Source organism: Falco punctatus (genome assembly GCF_963210335.1).
Source record: "Falco punctatus genome assembly, chromosome: 16".
In the NCBI taxonomy this organism is placed as follows: domain Eukaryota; kingdom Metazoa; phylum Chordata; class Aves; order Falconiformes; family Falconidae; genus Falco; species Falco punctatus.
Window position 1 is genome coordinate 7,397,481 of NC_137596.1, and position 19,933 is coordinate 7,417,413.

Sequence of the window (19,933 nt, forward strand, 5' to 3'; positions counted from 1 at the left end):
GATGTTGAGAAAGGGGTCTAGTCAGAGCGCTGGCAACATGGGTACTACAGAAACTGTCAAAGAGGTGAAGAGAGCAGAGAGAAAGCCAAGGACAGGTGCACTAGCAGAGGTTACAGCTCTGTTGTTACTCAGTGTCACTAGCTTTCTTACTGAAACTGCTTCTGCATTTGTTTTTGGTTTTTTTTGGAGACTGTGCATGTAGGTCACACAGTTTTCTTGTTCATAACTCAGCTGTTTAACAGTTCACTCTGTGAGAAAGGAGAAGTTTTGGCTGTTGTGGCTGAAAAATGTACTGTGCAGTTCTCATTTTCCTGGATTTGCTGGTACTCACCAGAACTGAACTTTCTTTCCCAGAGTCCACGCAGTGGCTTGAAGGAGCGGATTTATGCAGATGAGAGCCCGGAAAAGACTGAAGTTCAAGATACTGTGAGTATAAAACATAGTGTCGCAACAGCATCTCCTGTAATGGAGCCGTTAAAATCTTGCTGTTTTTTTCCTGTTTTCTAGATGGAGCATGCATAAACTTTGCTTTAGAAAATAAAATGCAATTAAAATTGTGCAGGGAAAGTTAATTAGCTGAGTAGATGTTTATGGAGTTTAAGAGCAGGCCCATTCAGAAGCGAGAAATACATAATCAGCAGTAAAACAGCCAGACCTGAAATAGGTAGAGGACTTTGTACATATTTTATTCTTTGAGTCCAGCAATCAATGAAACAGTTTTTTCTTTAGGGTATTTAGTCATTATGAGGCTGGCATTATCAGGGATGGCCTCAAGATCAGGTTCAAAGCAGAACACAGCAGAAAGTGCAGACCTATCTGAACGTATTACTGTCTTCCATAGAATGACTTGTGAAGTATTTTTCCCCTCATCTGCTTGACTTCCCAAAGTAATATTTCTCCATATGTACTAAGATGGCATTTGTCATGTGCCACACGCTTAGTGTGCTCGTGTCTGAGGATGATGCAGCTGGTTTTGAGTCATCTGATCTAATGTTTCTGAATGCTTGCAACTTGGGAGAAGCATTAGTAAGGGGATCTCACAACTGCAAATTTGGACAAGGTGGACTTAAGTGATTGAGGTTTCCATTAAGTTTTGAAAATTAGTATAAAAATTATATTACTGTCTCTAACTTAGTAAAGAAGGTTTACTGTGCCAAGAGGGTAATAGCACTGTATGCTGCTTCCTTCCCTTCCATCTTTCTCTTCCCTCGTTCTCCACTCATCCCAGGATTCCCAGTCCAGTGTTGGAAGTCCTCTATCCCGAGTGGGGCCTCAGATCATTGGAGCAGAGGATGACGACTTTGACACTGAACAGGAGCAGGTGGGAATGACTTTTAGCCTCAGCCACACCTTTTCCCACTTGACCATAATTCTGTTCCTCTATGCCTAAAATACAGGTGCTCCATGACTTGTTTTTATTGAGCAATTCCTGTGTAGTGAGTTAAGAATCGGAGAATGTGATTCCTGCTATTGCTGATCTTGCCAAGTAAAAACATTTGGGGAGTCTATGACAATATGCTGTCTTTGATTCTCTCTGTTAAGTTTTCTTTCTGCTCATTACTTCAGGCTTTCTAGAAATTAATTTGCCTTATTTAATTTTCTTTTGCTTATTTAGTTTCTATTAAGTTCTGCATTGTTGTCACAGCAGTATAGCTGCTGTGGCTTTTGAAATATTTAATCTGAGTTATTTTAGCTGTCCTTTGCTCTGAATTATATTTCATTAAATTGTACATAGAGTTCAGGAAATTATTTCAAAGAAGTGTTTGTATTGTAAGCTCTTCTTGGTATGTTAGAATGGCATTGCAAAGGTTCTGGAGTTGATCACTTTTAATTAAACAAATGAGGAGCTAAGCTGTTGGAACAAAACTTCTTGGTTTTTCTCACCGTAGCTTTCTTGAATAATTCAAAAAGTTTCTGTGTATCTCTACAGATTAATGGACAATGCAGCTGTTTCCAAAACATTGAGCTCCTGAAGTCTCGCCCAGCTCACCTGGCTGTTCTTCTGCATCATGTGGTGTCCCAGTTTGACCCTGCAGCATTGGTAAGATGTCCTGGAATTGTTTTGCTCACCCACATTGATCACCTTAACCAGGGTGTATCAGAATCTCCTTGTTCTTGTGTAAGTGCACTGTCAGTGATACTGCTGGGTTGGCAAGGAGAGAAATGCAGCTCCTGTGCAGGCATGAGAGTATTTCAGATAAATGAAGAGAAGCACAAAGAGAACTCTCTCCCTTACATGTAGCTGTTTACAAATAAGTATTTAGCTCTTGAAAGCATTTCATTCCACCCGAAGTCTATCGACTGGTGGGATTAGCCATCTATAGGGGAGGTCTGATCTCCTTCTCCCCCCACCCCCCCTTCCCTTCTCTGCTGATTACTGGGGCAGCCTAGCTGAGGTTACCTGAGCAATCTAGATGGCTGAAAGTAGCTAGGAAGAGTTTCAATCCAGCAATGCTGAATTCCTTGAAGTATTTGAAAAAATATTGGAGTTAGGGGTGTTAGAAGAGTTCTCATGGTGTCACTTAATTTCTTCCCCTTCTGTTTTGCAGTTGTGCTACCTTTACACGGACTTGTACAAGCAGACCAACTCCAAAGAGACTCGGCGTGTCTTCCTTGAGTTCTACCAGTTCTTCTTGGACCGAGCTGCAGTAGGTTCCAGTCATTTCTCTCATTTTCAAGCATATCTAGCAAGCTGACTTCTACCTTTCTCCACTCACCTGAAAAGGAAAAAACTAAGGAGTTATTTCAGTTCTCCAAAATAAGAAGGTTTTTTGTTTAAACGTTACCAGTGAACATGGCAAAAATGAATGGTGTGTAGCCTCAGATGCCTGGTAACTCAATAAATCACAGGGAATGCATTGTCTGTTAGAGGAAATAATTTTGTGATTTGCAAGCAAGTTCGAGCTGTTATACATTGCCTTTTAGTTAATAATTGCTGCATATATTGATGTGGCTTTGCAATGACTGGGAAATTTTATGTCTGCTGGAAAGCCTGAACAACTTCCTTACCGTCATGAATTTGACGAGGTAGTGTAGCGGAGGCTAGTACCACATGTTCAGATGCAACACACATTGGGGATGGGAGTCTCCCCTTAATACCATCATGTGTTCAGGTTGTATGATTTTGGCTTTTGAGGGATTTATTTGTATGTTTGTACTGTGTGTTTTATTGGAGTGGCATTTGTTGTGCATGTTCTCCCGGCCTTTCTTTTCTTTTACAGAATCTAAAAGTTCCAGTTCCAGATGAAATCTCCTTAGAACTAGGTAGGGTGCCCTTGCCTCAGGTATCTGTTTCTGCAGTTTCTACTCCCTGAGTCAGTCCAAGTTTCTGAAATGTGCTTGGGGTTGCTTCAAACATACAGTGTCATGTGTTACAGGGAGAGACAAATAAACGCTTCTTATGTTTCTTGGGGAGCACGTAATACATGCATGCGTGTAAGTGGTGGGGAAGCACTGGCCACATTGTCATGTACATTTTTTAGTATGACAGTGGATGTGTCCAAAACTGCTTACACTTAATGCACTGAAGTTCATATTATCAGCAAGTGAAAGGCAAAAAGGTACTTTTGGATGGGTTAAAATATGTATGTGAATGACTTTATTGTAAGATGGAGAGGACAGTTCTTGAATGCTCTATTTTCTCTTCTGACTTCCAGACAGAAGACGGCCGGAACTCCTTCCTGAAGAGCTTCATCGCCAGTTTATACAAACTATGCAAGATAAAGTCTGTCCAGAAGTTCAAAGGAATCTGGAAGATTTCAGGTAGCAACAGTTGTCTATGTAGTTTTCATTTAATTCATACCTGCCCTCTGTCAACATGTCCAGTACAGGGGCAGTCCAGACTTGAGGGACATAGTGATTTGGCGTCGACTGAATACGAAGATACTGCTGGGTAGACAGCCTCCACGGTCACCCTGTGACCAGTCTTTGAATGTTTTTTGACACCGTGTTGCAAATAATCAACTGCAAGATCAATTTTAGAGCTTGGAGTCTTCATTCCTTAAACCTATTTGAGGCAATTTCAGAATATTGTTTCTTAGCTGATGTTATATAAATCCTTCTTACTAATTGTGTTTATAATGAGCTTGTATCTTTCTTGTGGGTTTTTTTTCTTCCTTTTTTTCCTTCCGTCTCCCCTTTGGGCATGGAATAATCACATGGGCATATAGCAGAATTTGATAATTAATATGCCCTGTCATGTGGAGTCATAAGAGCTCTGTGCCAACATGAGACATTATACCACCTAAAAATGTTTCAATTCAAGTATATGCTTCAAATATGCAACCTGGCATGCTTCAGAAAGAGTAACCAGTTTTTCTTGACTCTTGCAATGGCTGCCTTTCTTGAATAAGTGCCATACAGCTCCATCCCTCCAAAGGGTATCTTAGCTATGTTTTACAGTGAATGTAAATGTTACAGAGAAATGTCATGACTTCTCCATTTTCATACAGAAACCAATAGTGAAACTTGTTCGACATTCTGAATGTCAACAGGTTGCTTTTCCTTGTAATAGGCCAGTATTCAATTTCAAGTGATGCTTCCCTCTCCCTGTTTTCCAGGCAGAAACGTAGCATGGGATTGACCCTGGCAGAAGGAGAGCTAACCAAGCTGGACGCAGAAAGACTTCGTGACCGGAATGCAGTGGAGAAGGAAAGAGCATGTGCAGAACAGATTATTGCTAAAATTGAGGAAGTCTTGTGAGTAACAGCAAGTATAATTGGGGTGTGTCTGTGTGTAAAAAAGGTTCTACCCTGAACCCAAAGACAGCAGAGCAAAGGAATTAGGAACTAGAAGCACTTTGACACCATTGTGTTTACGTTGCTTCCCCTGTTTGCTGTCAACGTGTGTTTGAGTGATGATAGCAGAAAGTAACCTAATAGTTAAGTCCATATATCTTTTCAAGAAGGCTGCTGTTCATATAGCAGAGGTAATGTTTCCATTGTCAGCTTTTTTTTTTCAGCGCATTATTAGATCAGGGTCCTTTTTTGGGGGTTGTAGAAACCTATAGCTTCAGAACCCATTTTTTCTTTTAACGCGAGCAGAGTCCAATTTTCCCAGCTGAACCTTCATTTTTGTTTACTCTTTTTTTTCCCACTCGAACACAACTGCTGATGCTCTGGGTGGATGTGGCTGGGGATTAATTGGCTTTTGAGTTTTGTTTTGAAATTCTTTCTTGTTTTTAGGATGACATCTCAGCCTTTGGAAGAAGACAAGAGGTAATGGAAGCTGTGTGGGCTTTGTGAAGTAAGAACCTCGCTGCTGACTCTGTGTTCTGCTGAGCAGAACAAGGCAGCCCTCTGCTGGCTGCAGCCACAAACTTTTTCTAAATTCCCTGACATAATTTGAATTTAGAGCATCAGTCTCTTGCTCTCAACCCCTTCTTATGCTGGTTTGTTGCCTTTGTTTCAGATCTGAAAAAGGTTACTGTCACTGAGAGTTCGTGTTTCTCTTGGTTTTTTTTTGTAGCTAACATTATTTTCTCTACATGCCTTGCCTTCTTCAGTTTGTATGTATGAAGATGTCTGGTAGCTTTTACTATAATCTCTACAGCAACCATACCTTTGACTGTTACTTATTTTTACCATAACTATAATGTTATTTCAAACATGTATTTAGGATATAATTTTAGAACCTTCTGTGTAATTCTCAAAATGTTATTTTCACCTCCTAGGCTGGTACATCTTTTATATACTCCATTTTTTATTTACAAGAGGACAAATTCTGTTCCTGGCTGAGTCTTTCCCATTGTCTGTGAAAGTTTCCTATCAAAAAAACAAAACCAAAAAGATGCCAAGTTCTTGTAGTTGAAAAATGGTTAATTTCTCAATAGAACCTTTGCTTTTTTAATTTTCTTGGAAAAATGTATTTTCCCCAATACATTTCTCCTTAACCTCCAACTGTTTTTTGTTTGTGTTTTTTTTTTATTATTTTTTGTATATACTTGGCAGTTCCACAATGCAGTATGTGATTCTTACTTACATGAAACACCTGGGAGTCAAAGTTAAAGAACCTCGTAACCTGGAGCAGAAGCGTGGCCGTATCGGTTTCTTGCCAAAGATCAAGGTAGTAGTGTTGTGGCCAGAGTGCATTTGTTTAAAGCTCCCAGCATGGGTGCTTTGTTAGAATTCAAAATCTAATTTTGCATGACACATTAGAAGTTGGTATGATTTTTACAGTCTTCATTGCTGCATCAAGAGGAGCTGGGATTACTGAGCTGCGTAGAAAACTTAGCAGTTGAAATTGGGTTCTACATATGTTTTCAGACACGTGGATTAGAAATGAGTTGTCTTCTTTCTTTCTTTATCTATATGCCTGAATTCTAACTGCCTGCTTTTCGCATTTCCAACATTATTAAAACTTTGGGTGAGAAATGTTTCATATAATACAACCTTGAATCACATGAGGATCTCATTAAGGCTAATCAGGTTGTGACCTGTATACTTTAGTTTTCATCTTGAGAAACTTGCCCCAAACCTCATGTTTCTTGATGCAGTAAAGCTACTCTTCTTGCCACCCACACTTTCCCAGTTATATAATGAATTTTTCCACCAACACTCCATCTTTGTGGGTGTATTCAGTTGTCTCCCACAGTGTGGGGGTGTATCTGGTCACAGTAGCTATTTATTTTCATCAGCATTTCAACTTCCTTTGAAATGTTAAGACCCATCAACAAGCAGTTCTCCCATGACAGTGCAAAAAGGTTAGATCAAGCATTCGCAGCCTTTCTGAAGTGGTAGGATAAGTTGTATTTCTCCCAGATTAGAGTCTGTATGCTTGTGGAGGTTTGGAGTCACAGGATGTTATGCCTTAGAGAAACAGGGTGCTGTGGGTCACTGTGAATTGGTCTCTTACCCTAGGGATCTGTTCAGATGCTGTGCCTCCTTGCCGTTAACCCTGTTATTACACACCACTGATAGTCTGTCTGTAGGCTGTGTTTGCCTCTGATGCTGCAGGATGTTGACCTGTCAATAACTTGTTCAAAATAAAATCCTTTTGTACCAAGCTCCTGTAGTTTTAAAGAATTAGTCAGTATCTCAGTAAATAACTAAATTTGAAGAAATGTGATCTGTTTGCTTTGCTTTTTTTTTTGTTGTATGTTAACTGCAGCAAAGTATCAAGAAAGAGAAAGAAGGAGAGGAAAAAGGAAAGAGAAGAGGCTTTCCTAACATTCTGGGCCCACCAAGGAGACCGAGTCGACACGATAGCAGTGCAAGTATGTCAGACAAGGAAATGTGTGTTCCCTAACTATTAGTCTGAAAGTCAGATAAAATCTCTGCTGTCTTACAAAAATCTGTGCTAAGAAGATTTAGTAAACTTTTTGTTTTTAAAAAATGTTTTTGAAGATACATAAACCTTGTTTTGCCCTGAAATGCTTCCTCTCTCCGTTGCTGAAAACCGGTAAATGCTCTTTCAGCAATGTAACAGCTCTGTGTTTGTGTAGTTGGCAGAGCCATGGAAATGCAGAAGCCCCGCCATCCCAAGCACTTGCCTACAGCGTCTTCTATTAGCCCAGAGCCATCAGACTCTAGCAAGATGCGCCAGAGTGGGTCCTCCAGTGACGGAGCAGATGCACCATACCCACCTGTCAACCCAATGTCTCCTTTGGCAATGGGTCCTTTTTCCTCTCCAGAGGGGAGCAAGGACAGTGACACAGGTAGGATAATACAAGCAAGGAGGAATGATTAAAGACGGTGAATGGGATGGGCAAAGCTCTGATGCAACAAACTTAACAAATTGGGAAATGTTTTTATGTCATTAGACATGGTCTTCCTTGCCTTAGTCATCTTTTCTGACTTATTCTTTGGTTCAAATTAGGAAATCTTATCATGGCCAGAAATTGTTGTTAGGCAGGTTCTATCAGTGTGGCATCGGAGCAGGAAAAAAGCCAGTCTCAGGTGCCTGCTTTTGTAAGCACAAGTCAGTGTCATCTAGAAAGATTTGTCACTGAGATTTTTCTTGCCAAACTAGCAATTCAGTTCCTCTAGTTCTAAGCTGAAATGAGGTGGTGCATCAAGAAGCTATGAAGAGGCCGTGAAGTTCTTTGATGTACTCTAATTTGGTACAGTTCTTGGTATTTCATACTTGTTCTGTGTTTAGGTTTGAAGCAGACTGGAGAAGCTCCACCTGCTAATGACTGTATGGATGGCACACCCCGCACACCTAATAACACCTTCGAATTCCCATCTCCTTTGGAAAACTTGCAGGAGGAGGAGGGAGAATCAGAGAGGTAACTAGGGAGCCCTGGTTGCTTGAGCCTTGGAAGAGCCTCCATGGGACAGTGGCTGTGGGAGCTTAGTCTGTAAAAAGTGACATCATTTGTGTTAAATATTATTGGTAGAAGTAGGAAATGTTCTGTGCCTGCTGCTGCGGTAGTACCAGAAAACTGTAGATCAGGAGGGTGAGGCTGACAGATGGACAAATGTTCTAGCATGGAGGTGAGGCCTTTGGTCTGGAGTTGTGTGATGTCTGAGTGGGGTGAAATTCTTGCATAAGCTTCCCTAATAATTTATTTCATTCCTTGCAGAATGGTTGACATGGGAACACCAAAGCCTTTTCGCAAGTGAGTATGCTTGTAAATGTTCGAATGTCACTGAATTTGTTTAGATTTTAACAAGTTATGAAGTAGAATGTGGTGATGTTCATAGTTCTGAGCTGGTACAATTGTCTGCATGATCTTTCCTTTTCTTAAATAAATACATGAAATGAGACACGGGCATCTGTATATGGGACAAGTGGAGTAAATCATATGCAGATAAGCCCTTTGATCTGTGAGTGAAGTATGGTGATTGTTGTACCTACTGATTCAAATTGATGGGTTAGGGAGTTGAGATTTCCACACGTTTTCCTCTTTATTATTTTTTTTTTAGTATAAAATCTGTGTATTGCTGTTAGGTCTGTATCTGCAGATAGATGGAGGAAATAAATTGTAACCTGCCCTCTCACCGCTTGGTATTTGACTTCAAGCAAATTATTTTATCTGTATCATTAAAAGGAGGATTATGGAAATACTGTAAGAACAGATATTCACTCTTAGTTGTTCTGTAAAGGGCAAAATTAGAAAATGTGCCTATAGGTTCAGACATCTAACAGCCTTCAGTTGTTAGGGAGAGCATATTCATAATGCTTTACAACTGATACATGTACTTAGAAGTAAAAAAAATTAAATATTTCTTCCTTACATCCATGCCTAAAATGGGAAGTATCTGACCTGGTTTTTTTATGTTAGGATGGACAGTGTTGGTTTCGCAGATGTACAAAGTGAGGATGAGCTGTATGATTTTGACATGGACATGGACCCTCCCAACTGGCAGCAACTTGTGAGCCGAGAAGTGTTGATGGGGCTGAAACCCTACGAAATCAAGCGCCAAGAAGTGATTAATGGTGAGATGGGTATTTTTTCCTAGCTCACCAAGCACGAAGTTGAAACCTATCCTGTGAAGCTCTGAAGTTCTTAAAATTCCATACTCTCTCTGTCTTCATTAATCTGCTTGAAGTAGTGGCCATCTAAGTCTTCTGGTTTGCAGAGCTCGTGTGTTGTGAAAGTTGTACTTGTTACTGAAAAGTATCCTGCGGTGAAACTAATCCAGTCCTTGGAGAAGAAATAAGCAATATTAAGTGGTTTGACACTGAAAGGCCAGTTTGCAATATCATGTGCCATAAAAGAAGGCAAGAGGCACTGTCTAGGCTGTTGGAAAGCACATGATGCAAATGGAAAGCTACTACCAAACTTCATCTTCAAAGCTTCATATCAATTTCAGATCTTGCAATCCTGCAGAACTCTATGTGGCTATAAGAGATGCTGAGAGCTCTCTGAGTCATGAATCAGTTAGTGTTTCTGTTCTTTCAAACATGGAAGTATAGCAGAGCGTGGCTCCATTCTGGAGCAAGCTGGAATATGGGCCAGCAAGGGAGGTGTCAGTAAGGGAGACTTTTTGTAAGTTCATACTTCTGCTTCTGTTTGCTTCACATTTGAATCCACGTTGCCACACCTCTTTAAGAAGGTGGTTACAGTCCTGTTTCCCCCTCTTTCTTCAGAATTGTTTTACACTGAGAGAGCTCATGTCCGCACGCTGAAGGTTCTGCATAACGTCTTCTACCAGCGTGTCACCCGTGAAGGGATCTTGAACTCCAGTGACAAACGGAAAATCTTTTCAAATCTGGAGGATATCCTTGGGCTTCATGGTAAGAGCAGCTGAGGTGCCTTTCAACTTTGTAGTTGCAGCTGGAATTCTGGGGGTGTGTATGTGTGTATATATATATTTTTTCCTGAAAAATTTAAGCAAGTGACCCAGAAACAACAGGCAACTTTGTAAAATGCTTCAGATGAACAAGGATACTTCAGCTGTTCTTCCTTTTTGCACAGTTTTTCCATTTCTGATTTACAAAGATAATTTCATAAGGAATGCGTGTGTTCAGTGTTTCAGGTACTTGCTTTTTCTTATCTGTGTACACAGACTCTCTTCTGCTGATTCATGCTTTGATAAAAGGAGCAATGCTTTGATGAATGGTTTTAATGGGTCAGTGTTCAAAATGTTACAACTGTTTAAGAGAATATGAAAACAAATTTGGAAGGATTGATGGCTTGCAGGTGGTTTTGAAGGGCAGCCCTTCCTAATTGTTTAGAGAAAGAACTGTTCATAATTAGAATTTCAGTTCTGCCGCTGAATAACCACTTGTATAATTTTATGCAGGTGGCTTAAATTGCATTCTACATTATTCCTATGTTTTTAAAAGGGCAGTGATATTGAGCCTCAGGAAAGGTAAGGCTGGAAAGGTTCTTAGTGGACATTGGAAGAGAGGTGAGACAGAAGTGCAAAGGAGTTATATAATGTTTTCTTAGATATTCTGCTAAATGTATTAGGTTGCAGGATGTATTTATCTGAAATTACTGCAAATCTAGTCTTTTCCTAGGTAGTTTTTATTTTAAAATCAATGATGAAAACTAAGCAAACAATTTGAGCAGTATTAATAAAATTTACTTTTTTTTTTTTTTTAAGTGGTATTGAACGATCAGATGAAAGCTGTCCGAAAACGGAACGAGACTTCTGTTATTGGCCAAATTGGGGAAGACTTGCTTTCCTGGGTAAAATCCTTTTTTGCTTCCTTGTGCTTGAAAATAACATTTCATAGAATGACAGAGCCAGAGGTTAGTGAAGGTAATTCCCAGCTAATAGGAACTGAAGGTCTGAAGAGTTGTCATTTCTGTGGAGCCAACACAGAGCTACAGAATGAAGGTTGAAGGAAAGCAGGAAGAATTCATAGGATTTTTCATTTGGCTAGAGATAAGAGTAATTTAAAGAAGAAAAAATAATTTCCTTATGATGTGTGGGTAGAGCAGAAAGGTAGTTTTGCAGACATAAAGCTAAGAACTAGATTTTGAAAAAGGTGATAGCACAGTTTATTTCAGTAACACTGAAATATAAGTCTTGTGTTGCCTGTGGTGCAGTTAAAAATAGATTAAAATACTGGTTTCCAATCCTAGAATTTACATAGCTGGACCTTTTCAAATTTATAACACTGTCGCAGGCTTCCTTTCTGAGATCCAAATGACAGGAGCAGGAGTGACATAGATTCTTTGAAAAAGGAGATTCCCAAGAGAGAACTTACCAGTTTGGTTTCAAGACTACTTAATTTAGGATTGAAGATTGATCTGCCTAATTCTTTTCAGCTCTGCATAGGTCTCTTCTGGTGTTTTTTTAATATCCCACTGTTTGTCTAGTATTCCAGAAAAAAAAAGAAGGAAAACAAAAATCAGGTGTGGCTGGTAAAGAAACACCTCCAACCCTTTCAGTTTTCCTGTGTATTACGAAAAAGTGAGAAAATACTTGCTAGAGCAAGCTAGACCAAGCTAATTGTTATATGCCCTTGCGTAGTATTTTGGCTAAGTGACTGAAACAAAAACCCACGGGATCTCATTCTTTGGAGTGAGTATTTCAGGAGTTACTACGCTGCATCTCAGACTGGGTAGCAGGAATGGGAAGAGTTGCAGTAAGAGGTTAACCATCTGTCATTTCAAGTACATTTCTCAGCTCTGCTCATGGCTATCATTTCCCCTAACTCTGTTTCTGTAATACTTTTGTTTAGGAAATAAGATGTCATGTTAATATTCTGGTTTTAAGCATGGGTGTCCCTGAGAAACAAGATGACTCTTGGCTTTGCTGACCAGCAGTCTGGTAGATAATGCCTTGTCGTGCATCTGAGTGCAGTTTTTTCTGCTTTCCTTGTGGCTGCTAGTGGAGACATGGCACCATATTCTCCCTCTGAATCAGTAGTGCATCTGTGGAAAAGGCTGGATGTGCTAGGGCTGGAGACAGGAGAGCTGCAGAGTTTGAGATGCAAAGGGTTCCTCAGTAGATCGGGAAGACAAGACCTTAAGAACAGGATGGAAATTACTTCTCATATGCTACCAGTAATTCCCTTCTTCCCTGGCAAGACCAGTTCTGCTATGTGGCTATATGTTGAAAGTGGCACATGCTGAACTTGAGTCGGTCTAAATGTGGCTTTCTTGTCTTTCTGGCACAGTTTAGTGGACCAGCAGAGGAGAAGCTGAAACATGCAACTGCCACTTTCTGCAGTAACCAGCCCTTTGCTCTAGAGGTCATCAAGTCACGCCAAAAGAAGGACTCTCGCTTCCAGACTTTTGTGCAGGTGAATTTTATGCAAAGGTTTGAGTTGCCTGAGGATGTGGCTTGTGGCCAGCACAGCATAATGAATGCTTGTAGATAAAGTTACTATAATTAATGACATCATGTCTAACATTGTCTTCAGATTGGGATCAGTTCCAATACTGTATTTATCTTTACTAATCATTTCTGGAGGGAGGAGCCTTTAGTTCTGGGGAACACAGAATGTCCTGATAGAATGCAGGAAAGCACGCGCTGTCCCAGGCAGGAGGTGACACTTCACTTGAGGTGGCTGTTCCCAAGGATGAGTACTTCTGTGGGGAAAACTGCTTATAGTAGTGCAATTTTGATGCATTCCACGGGCAGAAGACAGATGATGTATACCTATCCTGCCTGCCAGGAAAGGGCTTGAATACATTTGGCAGTTGGAGGAGAGAACATTATCTTCATTACCACAGACTGAGAAGAATTCTAGTAATACAAGGGTTGAGGTTATATTGAAAAATGTACTGTAGGTTTGCTATAGTGTGAAAGTCTAAACTGATGTCTTCCCTGCATGGCAGTGACTGAGATTGATTGGAGATGGTACCAGGCCTGTGTGAAGTAATGAGGGAAGGAAGCCGCTGCTTTTGTGATGAGCCTTTCCTATACGTAATTGCAAAGGGAGAGGGAATGTGTTGTCTGAATGATAGATCCTGGCATTTCTTGTCTTGTATTTAATTACTGGAAAGTGAAGTAATAGGCGTTTATGTGATGTATAGATGTTACACATTCAGGTAATTATAATCTTAATAAAAATGACAAATGTAGATATTGTGCTGTTTAAATTTAGGATGCTGAGAGTAATCCACTGTGTCGCCGGTTGCAGCTGAAGGATATCATTCCCACAGAGATGCAGAGGTTGACAAAGTACCCCCTTCTGCTGGATAACATTGCTAAGTACACAGGTAAAGCCTTTCCACCAAGGTTTGTGCATGCATCTCAGCAGGTTGTCTAGACAAATGCGATTTCAAGGCGTATGTTGAAGAACAGTTCAATTGTATGGATCACTGTCACTTTTCACTGTGACCTCGCTGCTGCCTCCCACACAGGGGAGGGCAGGTTAAAAAAAATAATAAAATCCAGTCGTTGTTTCTACGTTAAATTCATTTTCCTTCTTTGTACAAAAAATAGAAAAAAGAGAAATCCAATGTGAAATAAGCGAATAACAGTCTGCATTGGGTTGTAGTGTGTGTAGAGTGCAGTATAATAAATTAAACGTGGTTTTAAAAAGCTCAGGGGGGAGCGCTGAAGTTTTGAAGATAAACCAAACCACTCTGCTTATGAAAGTTACTGGCAAAACAACTCGATTTGCTATTAGTTTTTGAAGAAGGAAACCAGGAATTCCTGACTGTCTCCTCTCCACCCTCCAGTTCCTAGCCAGTTTTAGTTTTATGCTGATGGTTACTGTTATTTACGGCTTGTAATGATTATGACAGCCAAACAGAAGTGAAGAGAATGTTTTCTGTGCACCCTTTCTATTTCTGATTGTATACGAGTATGTGATAATGTCAATAGCTGAACTTACATTCAGAAGGCATAGAAGCAGAATAGAAAGAGCAGGTATCATGTAACTCTTCCTTGTTACGTGCTCTTAGCAACCACATCTTTAGGAACTTACTGAAAGGCAAGTTGCATTTGTGCTATTGTTTTGAATAGTCATTAGCATACCTTGTTTTTTCTGTGATTTTCTAGATATATTTAACTCACTTCTGTAATCTTGAAGAAGGAAATAACTAGAAAGCATGCAATCACTAAAGATGATACTCTGTTTCAATAAAGTGGTTTTCAATAATAAATATACTCTGATAAACCTTTTTTTCTTGAATTCAGGGCATTAAGATAGCTAAATCAAACTATTAAGAGAAAACGCATTTACATGAATTCCAATTTCCATGTAGATATATTTGAGAGAGGAAAAAAAAGTAAGATCTTCACTAACAGAAATCCCTAATTGTCCATTACGAACATAAAAATGTGAACAATGAAGAATCTAATAAAAACCTATCAAGTTATTCCGTTGCTTAAACAAGCTTGGATAGACATAGGGCATACTTCTAGGCAAGGAAGAAGAAAAGGAAGATTATAGAATCTAAGCAAAGAACATGTAGTGTTAAAGCTTATGGCAAATCAACATGTTTCTTCAAGAGACCACAAATGAGGTAATACAGAACAAATTGATTTTATTTTTTTTAATGTCAAGGTTTTCTTGTTACTGAGTAAGGGTGTTCGGTTTTGGTTTTTTGGGTGGTGGTTTGGGTTTTTTTTTGCTTTGGTTTGTTTTTAAAATCAATCCTCAGTTACTAGTTCAAAATTGCCAGTATCTTTGAAAATGGTCAGAATGCAGTCTGACCTACACCCCGAAAGTCTGATACAAAACAAGCTTCATAAAAAAAAAATTTGGATGTTCTTGACATAATGTAAATGAAGAACAACTTGGAAAGAAATATTTCCCTACACAATAGACACCAATAGAATCTTAATGAAGCCTTCTTTCCTCATCTGTTGCGTCTCTAAAGCACTACAGAACGTTTTTATGTTCTTGCAGAGGGTGGAGTTTAGCTAGGATGTGTTACACTGGCAGATATTTCCAGCATAACAGGCGAAAATATGATTAATAATACCACAAGATGCCTTTTCAGGTTTACTAGCAGTACCTGCTGTAGTGTAATTTCATTACTCATAAAAAAATATACTGCATTTACAAGTTCACTCTAATCATAATTAGGAAGCATGTGATACTCCATTATCCTTGATGTACTTGTTTATTTGCCTGTTTACTAGATTCTTAATGTGGCTTGCGGTAGTGAGAATTGATGGGGTTCACCTGTGTGTGTCTCTGTGTATGATCAAGTGACATTGGCTGGAAAGATAACTCGTTTGCTCTTGCTGTAATGGAAGACTGTTTTTTATAATCAGGCTGCATGAATGTAGCCAGAGATACTTCTTGCCTAAGCTGTTAAAATAAATACAGGTTATCTGGGTGCAAAAAGTTATTATGTAACACATTTTTAAATATATTTTGCATTATTTTTCTTTATCTGTTTCTCTCTCTTCCAAATTATATAAATAAGAGGATTGGTAGAAATACAGAAGAAAGTAGTCAGTTGCCAAATCCTGGGACTTTGGCTAGCTGGCTGTGTGCGATTTTAAATATGTACCCCAAAACTGTCTTTGTACCACAGTGGAGTCTTAGTAAATTTTTTAGATTTCTCAGAATACTTCTCAGATTGATGCTTGTGGAGTAAATAGTTGTCACAAGCCCCTCACAAAAGGAACAGTAAGAAGTGCTGTGTTGTGCATGTTGATCATCAGAGGCTGGTGTCCTGTGCAGGGCAGAATGAATTATCTCCTGTCACAGATGTATGGTTGTCATTTCACCTTTGAAATGCAGCACTTTTGTTGATAGGCTCTTCTGTTTTTAAGTTCTCTTTCTCAAATTCGAGGACAGCAAACTGCACTAGATCTCTGACTTTTTCACTCTTCATTGGAAGACATTATTACATTTCCCTTTTTTTCTTGCAGAGCTGCCTGAAGAGAAAGAAAAAGTGAAGAAAGCAGCGGATCATTGTCGTCAGATCCTTAACCATGTGAACCAGGCTGTCAAAGAGTCTGAGAATAAGCAGGTAGGAGGTGAATGGAGTTAGCGTCAAAAGTTGAGGAGAAGGGGGTTGGAGGGCAGCAAGCTGTTTTAAGACACCTAGGGTCTATGTACTAGTGTTTTGATGTTGTGCTTAAAGATGATTTGTGGCATGAAATATTCCTGTGAGAGGAGGAATCCCGAGCATTTGGGAACGTGTGAAAGTATTTGTGACTGCCTACGCTCTGACACTAGTGACTGCTGCTAATCAAAGTGACTCCCTTCATTGCATTTTCTGCAGCATTTGGAAGATTATCAGCGTCGTCTCGACCTATCCTACCTGAAGCAGTCTGAGGATCCCATGATGGATGAGTTCAGGGTGAGTAACAACAATAAAGCAATCTCTGTGTAAATCATGATAGTAGCCCTGGTGTTCAGCTTATGGTTCTACTAAAGTCTTCTGATGTACCATCAAATGGTCTTTGGAGATGAATACCTCTGTACAAAAATTAAAACAATTGGTCTCAGAAATCTGAGTTTTTTACCTTTCTGAAGATCTCTGTGGATGTAACAACTTGATTCTGCACATAGTAGTGTTGATGAAGCTTGTAACCTCTGTGAAACAAGTATTAATGGTCTGCAAGCTAACACACTGTATCGCATAAAAGATATCCTGGTGGACAATAAGTCTTATTATGGATATATATCTCATGTGACCGCATGGCTTAGTTGTGCTTTTGGAACTGGAGAGGCCTGCGAGTCACGAGGTGTAGCAATGCAGTTGGCTTTGAAAGAAGAACTTGTACACAGGTAGGAGACCCACAGGTATAGCCAAATAAAGTCTTAAGTCCAGGGCTAAAAGTACTGTGTTTCATCACCCCTGTAAATTCTTGCAGTTATGATAGTGAAGGTGGTTACTTGTTGTCAGCTGCTGTTAAATGGAATGGACAACACCATATCCTTGGAGCAGGACTAACTTTATGAAATGTTCACATTTCAAGTGAATGATGCATGCCAATAGGCACTTGCAACTTGAAACATGTTTTTTCTTTCTCATATGTTCCAAATACGTGGCTGCTACACAAGGACCCTTCCCCCTTTGCTCCTGCATCTTTTCCTTGTGATTTGGTACTTTATCCCCAGTTCTTAATTTTTACCACTGTCTATGCCTGTGTCTTGTATAGATTCTCTGTTATTTATCACTCTCCTATCTTCCCCAAAGTCAGCATGTATCTAAAAAATTCTTATGTGAAGACTTTTCTGTAAAACTGTGTCATGTATCCTTCCACAAATAAACTTGCAAGCATTTAGTTAGGAAATGAAGAACTTACTGGCAGTTATGAAATCTTACTGTCATTGATTGTAGTCTCTGAGACTTGGAAGGAATGACTTGTGAAAATTGTCACTTCTACTTGCCTGCAGATCTAAATGTCACAAGCACTGAAATGACTGAAGAATCCATTGACATTATAAAGTCCATCAGATCATTGGAATGATTTGTATATCATTTGTAGGCACACTTGACTTGCAAATTGAGTGCTGAAGCATTAACTAGTTTTAATACTAGAACTGGTGATTTCATATGGGATATTGGAAAAACTCCTCCTAGATATCAGGTGACATCGTAGTGCCTTGGTAGCATGACTTAGTATGAAAATTCTCTACCCTGTGACCCCTGGCATCTGCAAAAGAGCAGTGGGAGAGGAAGAGTGATAACAATTACCCTTCACAAAATTCTGGTTTACAAGCATTACCCTACTTCTGCTCCACACTTCTCTTTCCAGACTGGGTTTAGCTGCTCATCTCCAAACTGGAGTGCCTATCCTAGCCTTCCCTCTGACATTCCCTTGCTTTACCATTACTTGTTTCCACCTAAATTTCATAGTGCAACTTTTTTTGCTTTCCCCTGGTGACAGAACTTGGATCTAACGAAGAGAAAAATGCTTCATGAAGGACCTCTAACTTGGAAGGTTAATCGTGACAAAACTATTGGTGAGTCCTGTTCCATCTACCGACTTAACAAGCACACACAAACCCAACTGAGGAGAGAAAGAGAAAGCATTTCTGCAGTTTGCAATTATGATTCTTACTGCCACCTATAATAATGCCTCTGTGTTTCTCAGAGCTGATTAAATTATTCTTGTCAATTCTGAAATGTGCTGGAGTATCATTAAGGCCATGCCGGGACACAGCAGTCAGTCATGAGATGATCCAATTCCATCTGTAGCATTCTGCTGTAGTTTTGATGAAGAAGATTTGCAAGCTTTGCCTAGAATGGCATAGCACTGATTACAGCCTCTGCATGAGTAATCAAAAATGCAGCCTTTTTATTTCTGCAGGGGAGTGATACAAAACTATGAATCTTTTAACTCATTCTGGGTTCTTTTGCACTCGATGCAGATCTCTACACTCTGCTTCTGGAGGACATTCTGGTGCTGTTGCAGAAACAAGATGATAAACTGGTACTGAAGTGCCACAGTAAAATCTTGGCATCGACAGCTGACAGTAAACACACCTTCAGTCCTATCATCAAATTGAACACTGTTCTGGTTCGTCAGGTGGCAACAGGTCAGTGTAACCAATTGAGAAAGCAAAAGAGGAAGCCAAAAATGAACATTAGATCAGTTGAGGGTAGATGTTTTTGTCTAGAGTTCCAGAGTAGAACATGGAAAAATGTGTAGGCTTAATTCTTGGTTGTCCAACATCTTGCTTTGTATGTATGAGCTTTTTAACTTCTTTGCAACAGTAATAGGCATGGTTTGAGTTTTAAATAGACTTCTAAATTTAAGTACTCTGATTGTATCAGATGAAAGGTAGTCTAGAAGTTATTAGGAGGGAAAAAAGGAGAAATAAATCTGTTTCCAAATGGTTTGGGTGGTAATGGCTCTTTTTTTTTGGGGGACTAATAGACAAATTTCCTATATAGAGGAAGACTTATGTTTGTATATCATAGCGTTGGAGGGTTATCTCATGAAGTCTTCTTTCATTGCTTCTCATTGGGGTTATGCCCAGTTTTAGGAATTTTCAGAAAGCTATGTGGGACAAGGCAACTAGTTAAATTCTTCCCCTCCCTGTGTTGCTTCAGATAACAAAGCTTTCTTCGTCATCTCCATGTCAGAAAATGGCGCTCATATTTATGAACTGGTGGCACAGACTGTTTCAGAAAAGAATGTGTAAGTAATTGGTTCGGCTCCATCTGCTGCTTGATTTGTTGTACTTGAGAGATGTTGTACACCTGCGTGCCTGTGGTAACTGTGCAGGTGTCTCTGAATTACCTGAGTTCCTCTCTAAGCTTAGCTGAAAACAGTGATGTTGACCTATGTAGGAAGTATCCAAGGATAGTCCCTCCCAACTTACAAAAAGCAGGGGAAGGGTGTATACACAGGTGTTATATATATACTTCTAAACACGCCTATGTATTAAAAAACCCCACCCCATACATACACTCAGTGTTTCTGTTATTTTTGCTTTGCTGTCTGGCTCACTCCAGACCATTTTCTGACCTCAAAAATGGCTTTTGATTACCCTTGCAGTTCTGGTCTTTTATGACTGCATCTTCATGCAGAACCAGTTAGCTTTGCAGACTCTGGTACTAGCGTCATAAGCACCCCGGTGCATGAATTTGATTCCCTAGCTAAATGCTTTTTTTCCTCTTTGGTAGAGGAAATGCTTTTCTTCTGAAGCGTAAGCG

The 19,933-nt window shown here is 39.7% G+C and overlaps 1 protein-coding gene across 4 annotated transcripts in view; it reads left to right on the forward strand.

Moving 5' to 3' along the window:
- Nucleotides 1–19,933, forward strand: part of ARHGEF12 (Rho guanine nucleotide exchange factor 12) — an 80,672-nt gene that overhangs the window by 49,276 nt on the left and 11,463 nt on the right. For all 4 annotated transcript variants that reach the window (XM_080366959.1, XM_080366960.1, XM_080366962.1 and 1 more), the window contains 23 exons: nucleotides 355–426; nucleotides 1,229–1,321; nucleotides 1,931–2,041; nucleotides 2,550–2,648; nucleotides 3,222–3,264; nucleotides 3,657–3,762; nucleotides 4,560–4,697; nucleotides 5,184–5,216; nucleotides 5,949–6,063; nucleotides 7,108–7,213; nucleotides 7,442–7,654; nucleotides 8,098–8,227; nucleotides 8,525–8,560; nucleotides 9,227–9,381; nucleotides 10,036–10,182; nucleotides 10,998–11,083; nucleotides 12,523–12,648; nucleotides 13,456–13,570; nucleotides 16,188–16,288; nucleotides 16,544–16,621; nucleotides 18,159–18,234; nucleotides 18,643–18,810; nucleotides 19,328–19,415. In XM_080366959.1, the coding sequence (XP_080223085.1) occupies nucleotides 355–426; nucleotides 1,229–1,321; nucleotides 1,931–2,041; nucleotides 2,550–2,648; nucleotides 3,222–3,264; nucleotides 3,657–3,762; nucleotides 4,560–4,697; nucleotides 5,184–5,216; nucleotides 5,949–6,063; nucleotides 7,108–7,213; nucleotides 7,442–7,654; nucleotides 8,098–8,227; nucleotides 8,525–8,560; nucleotides 9,227–9,381; nucleotides 10,036–10,182; nucleotides 10,998–11,083; nucleotides 12,523–12,648; nucleotides 13,456–13,570; nucleotides 16,188–16,288; nucleotides 16,544–16,621; nucleotides 18,159–18,234; nucleotides 18,643–18,810; nucleotides 19,328–19,415 (2,435 nt within the window). The remainder of the gene's footprint in view (nucleotides 1–354; nucleotides 427–1,228; nucleotides 1,322–1,930; nucleotides 2,042–2,549; nucleotides 2,649–3,221; nucleotides 3,265–3,656; nucleotides 3,763–4,559; nucleotides 4,698–5,183; nucleotides 5,217–5,948; nucleotides 6,064–7,107; nucleotides 7,214–7,441; nucleotides 7,655–8,097; nucleotides 8,228–8,524; nucleotides 8,561–9,226; nucleotides 9,382–10,035; nucleotides 10,183–10,997; nucleotides 11,084–12,522; nucleotides 12,649–13,455; nucleotides 13,571–16,187; nucleotides 16,289–16,543; nucleotides 16,622–18,158; nucleotides 18,235–18,642; nucleotides 18,811–19,327; nucleotides 19,416–19,933) is intronic.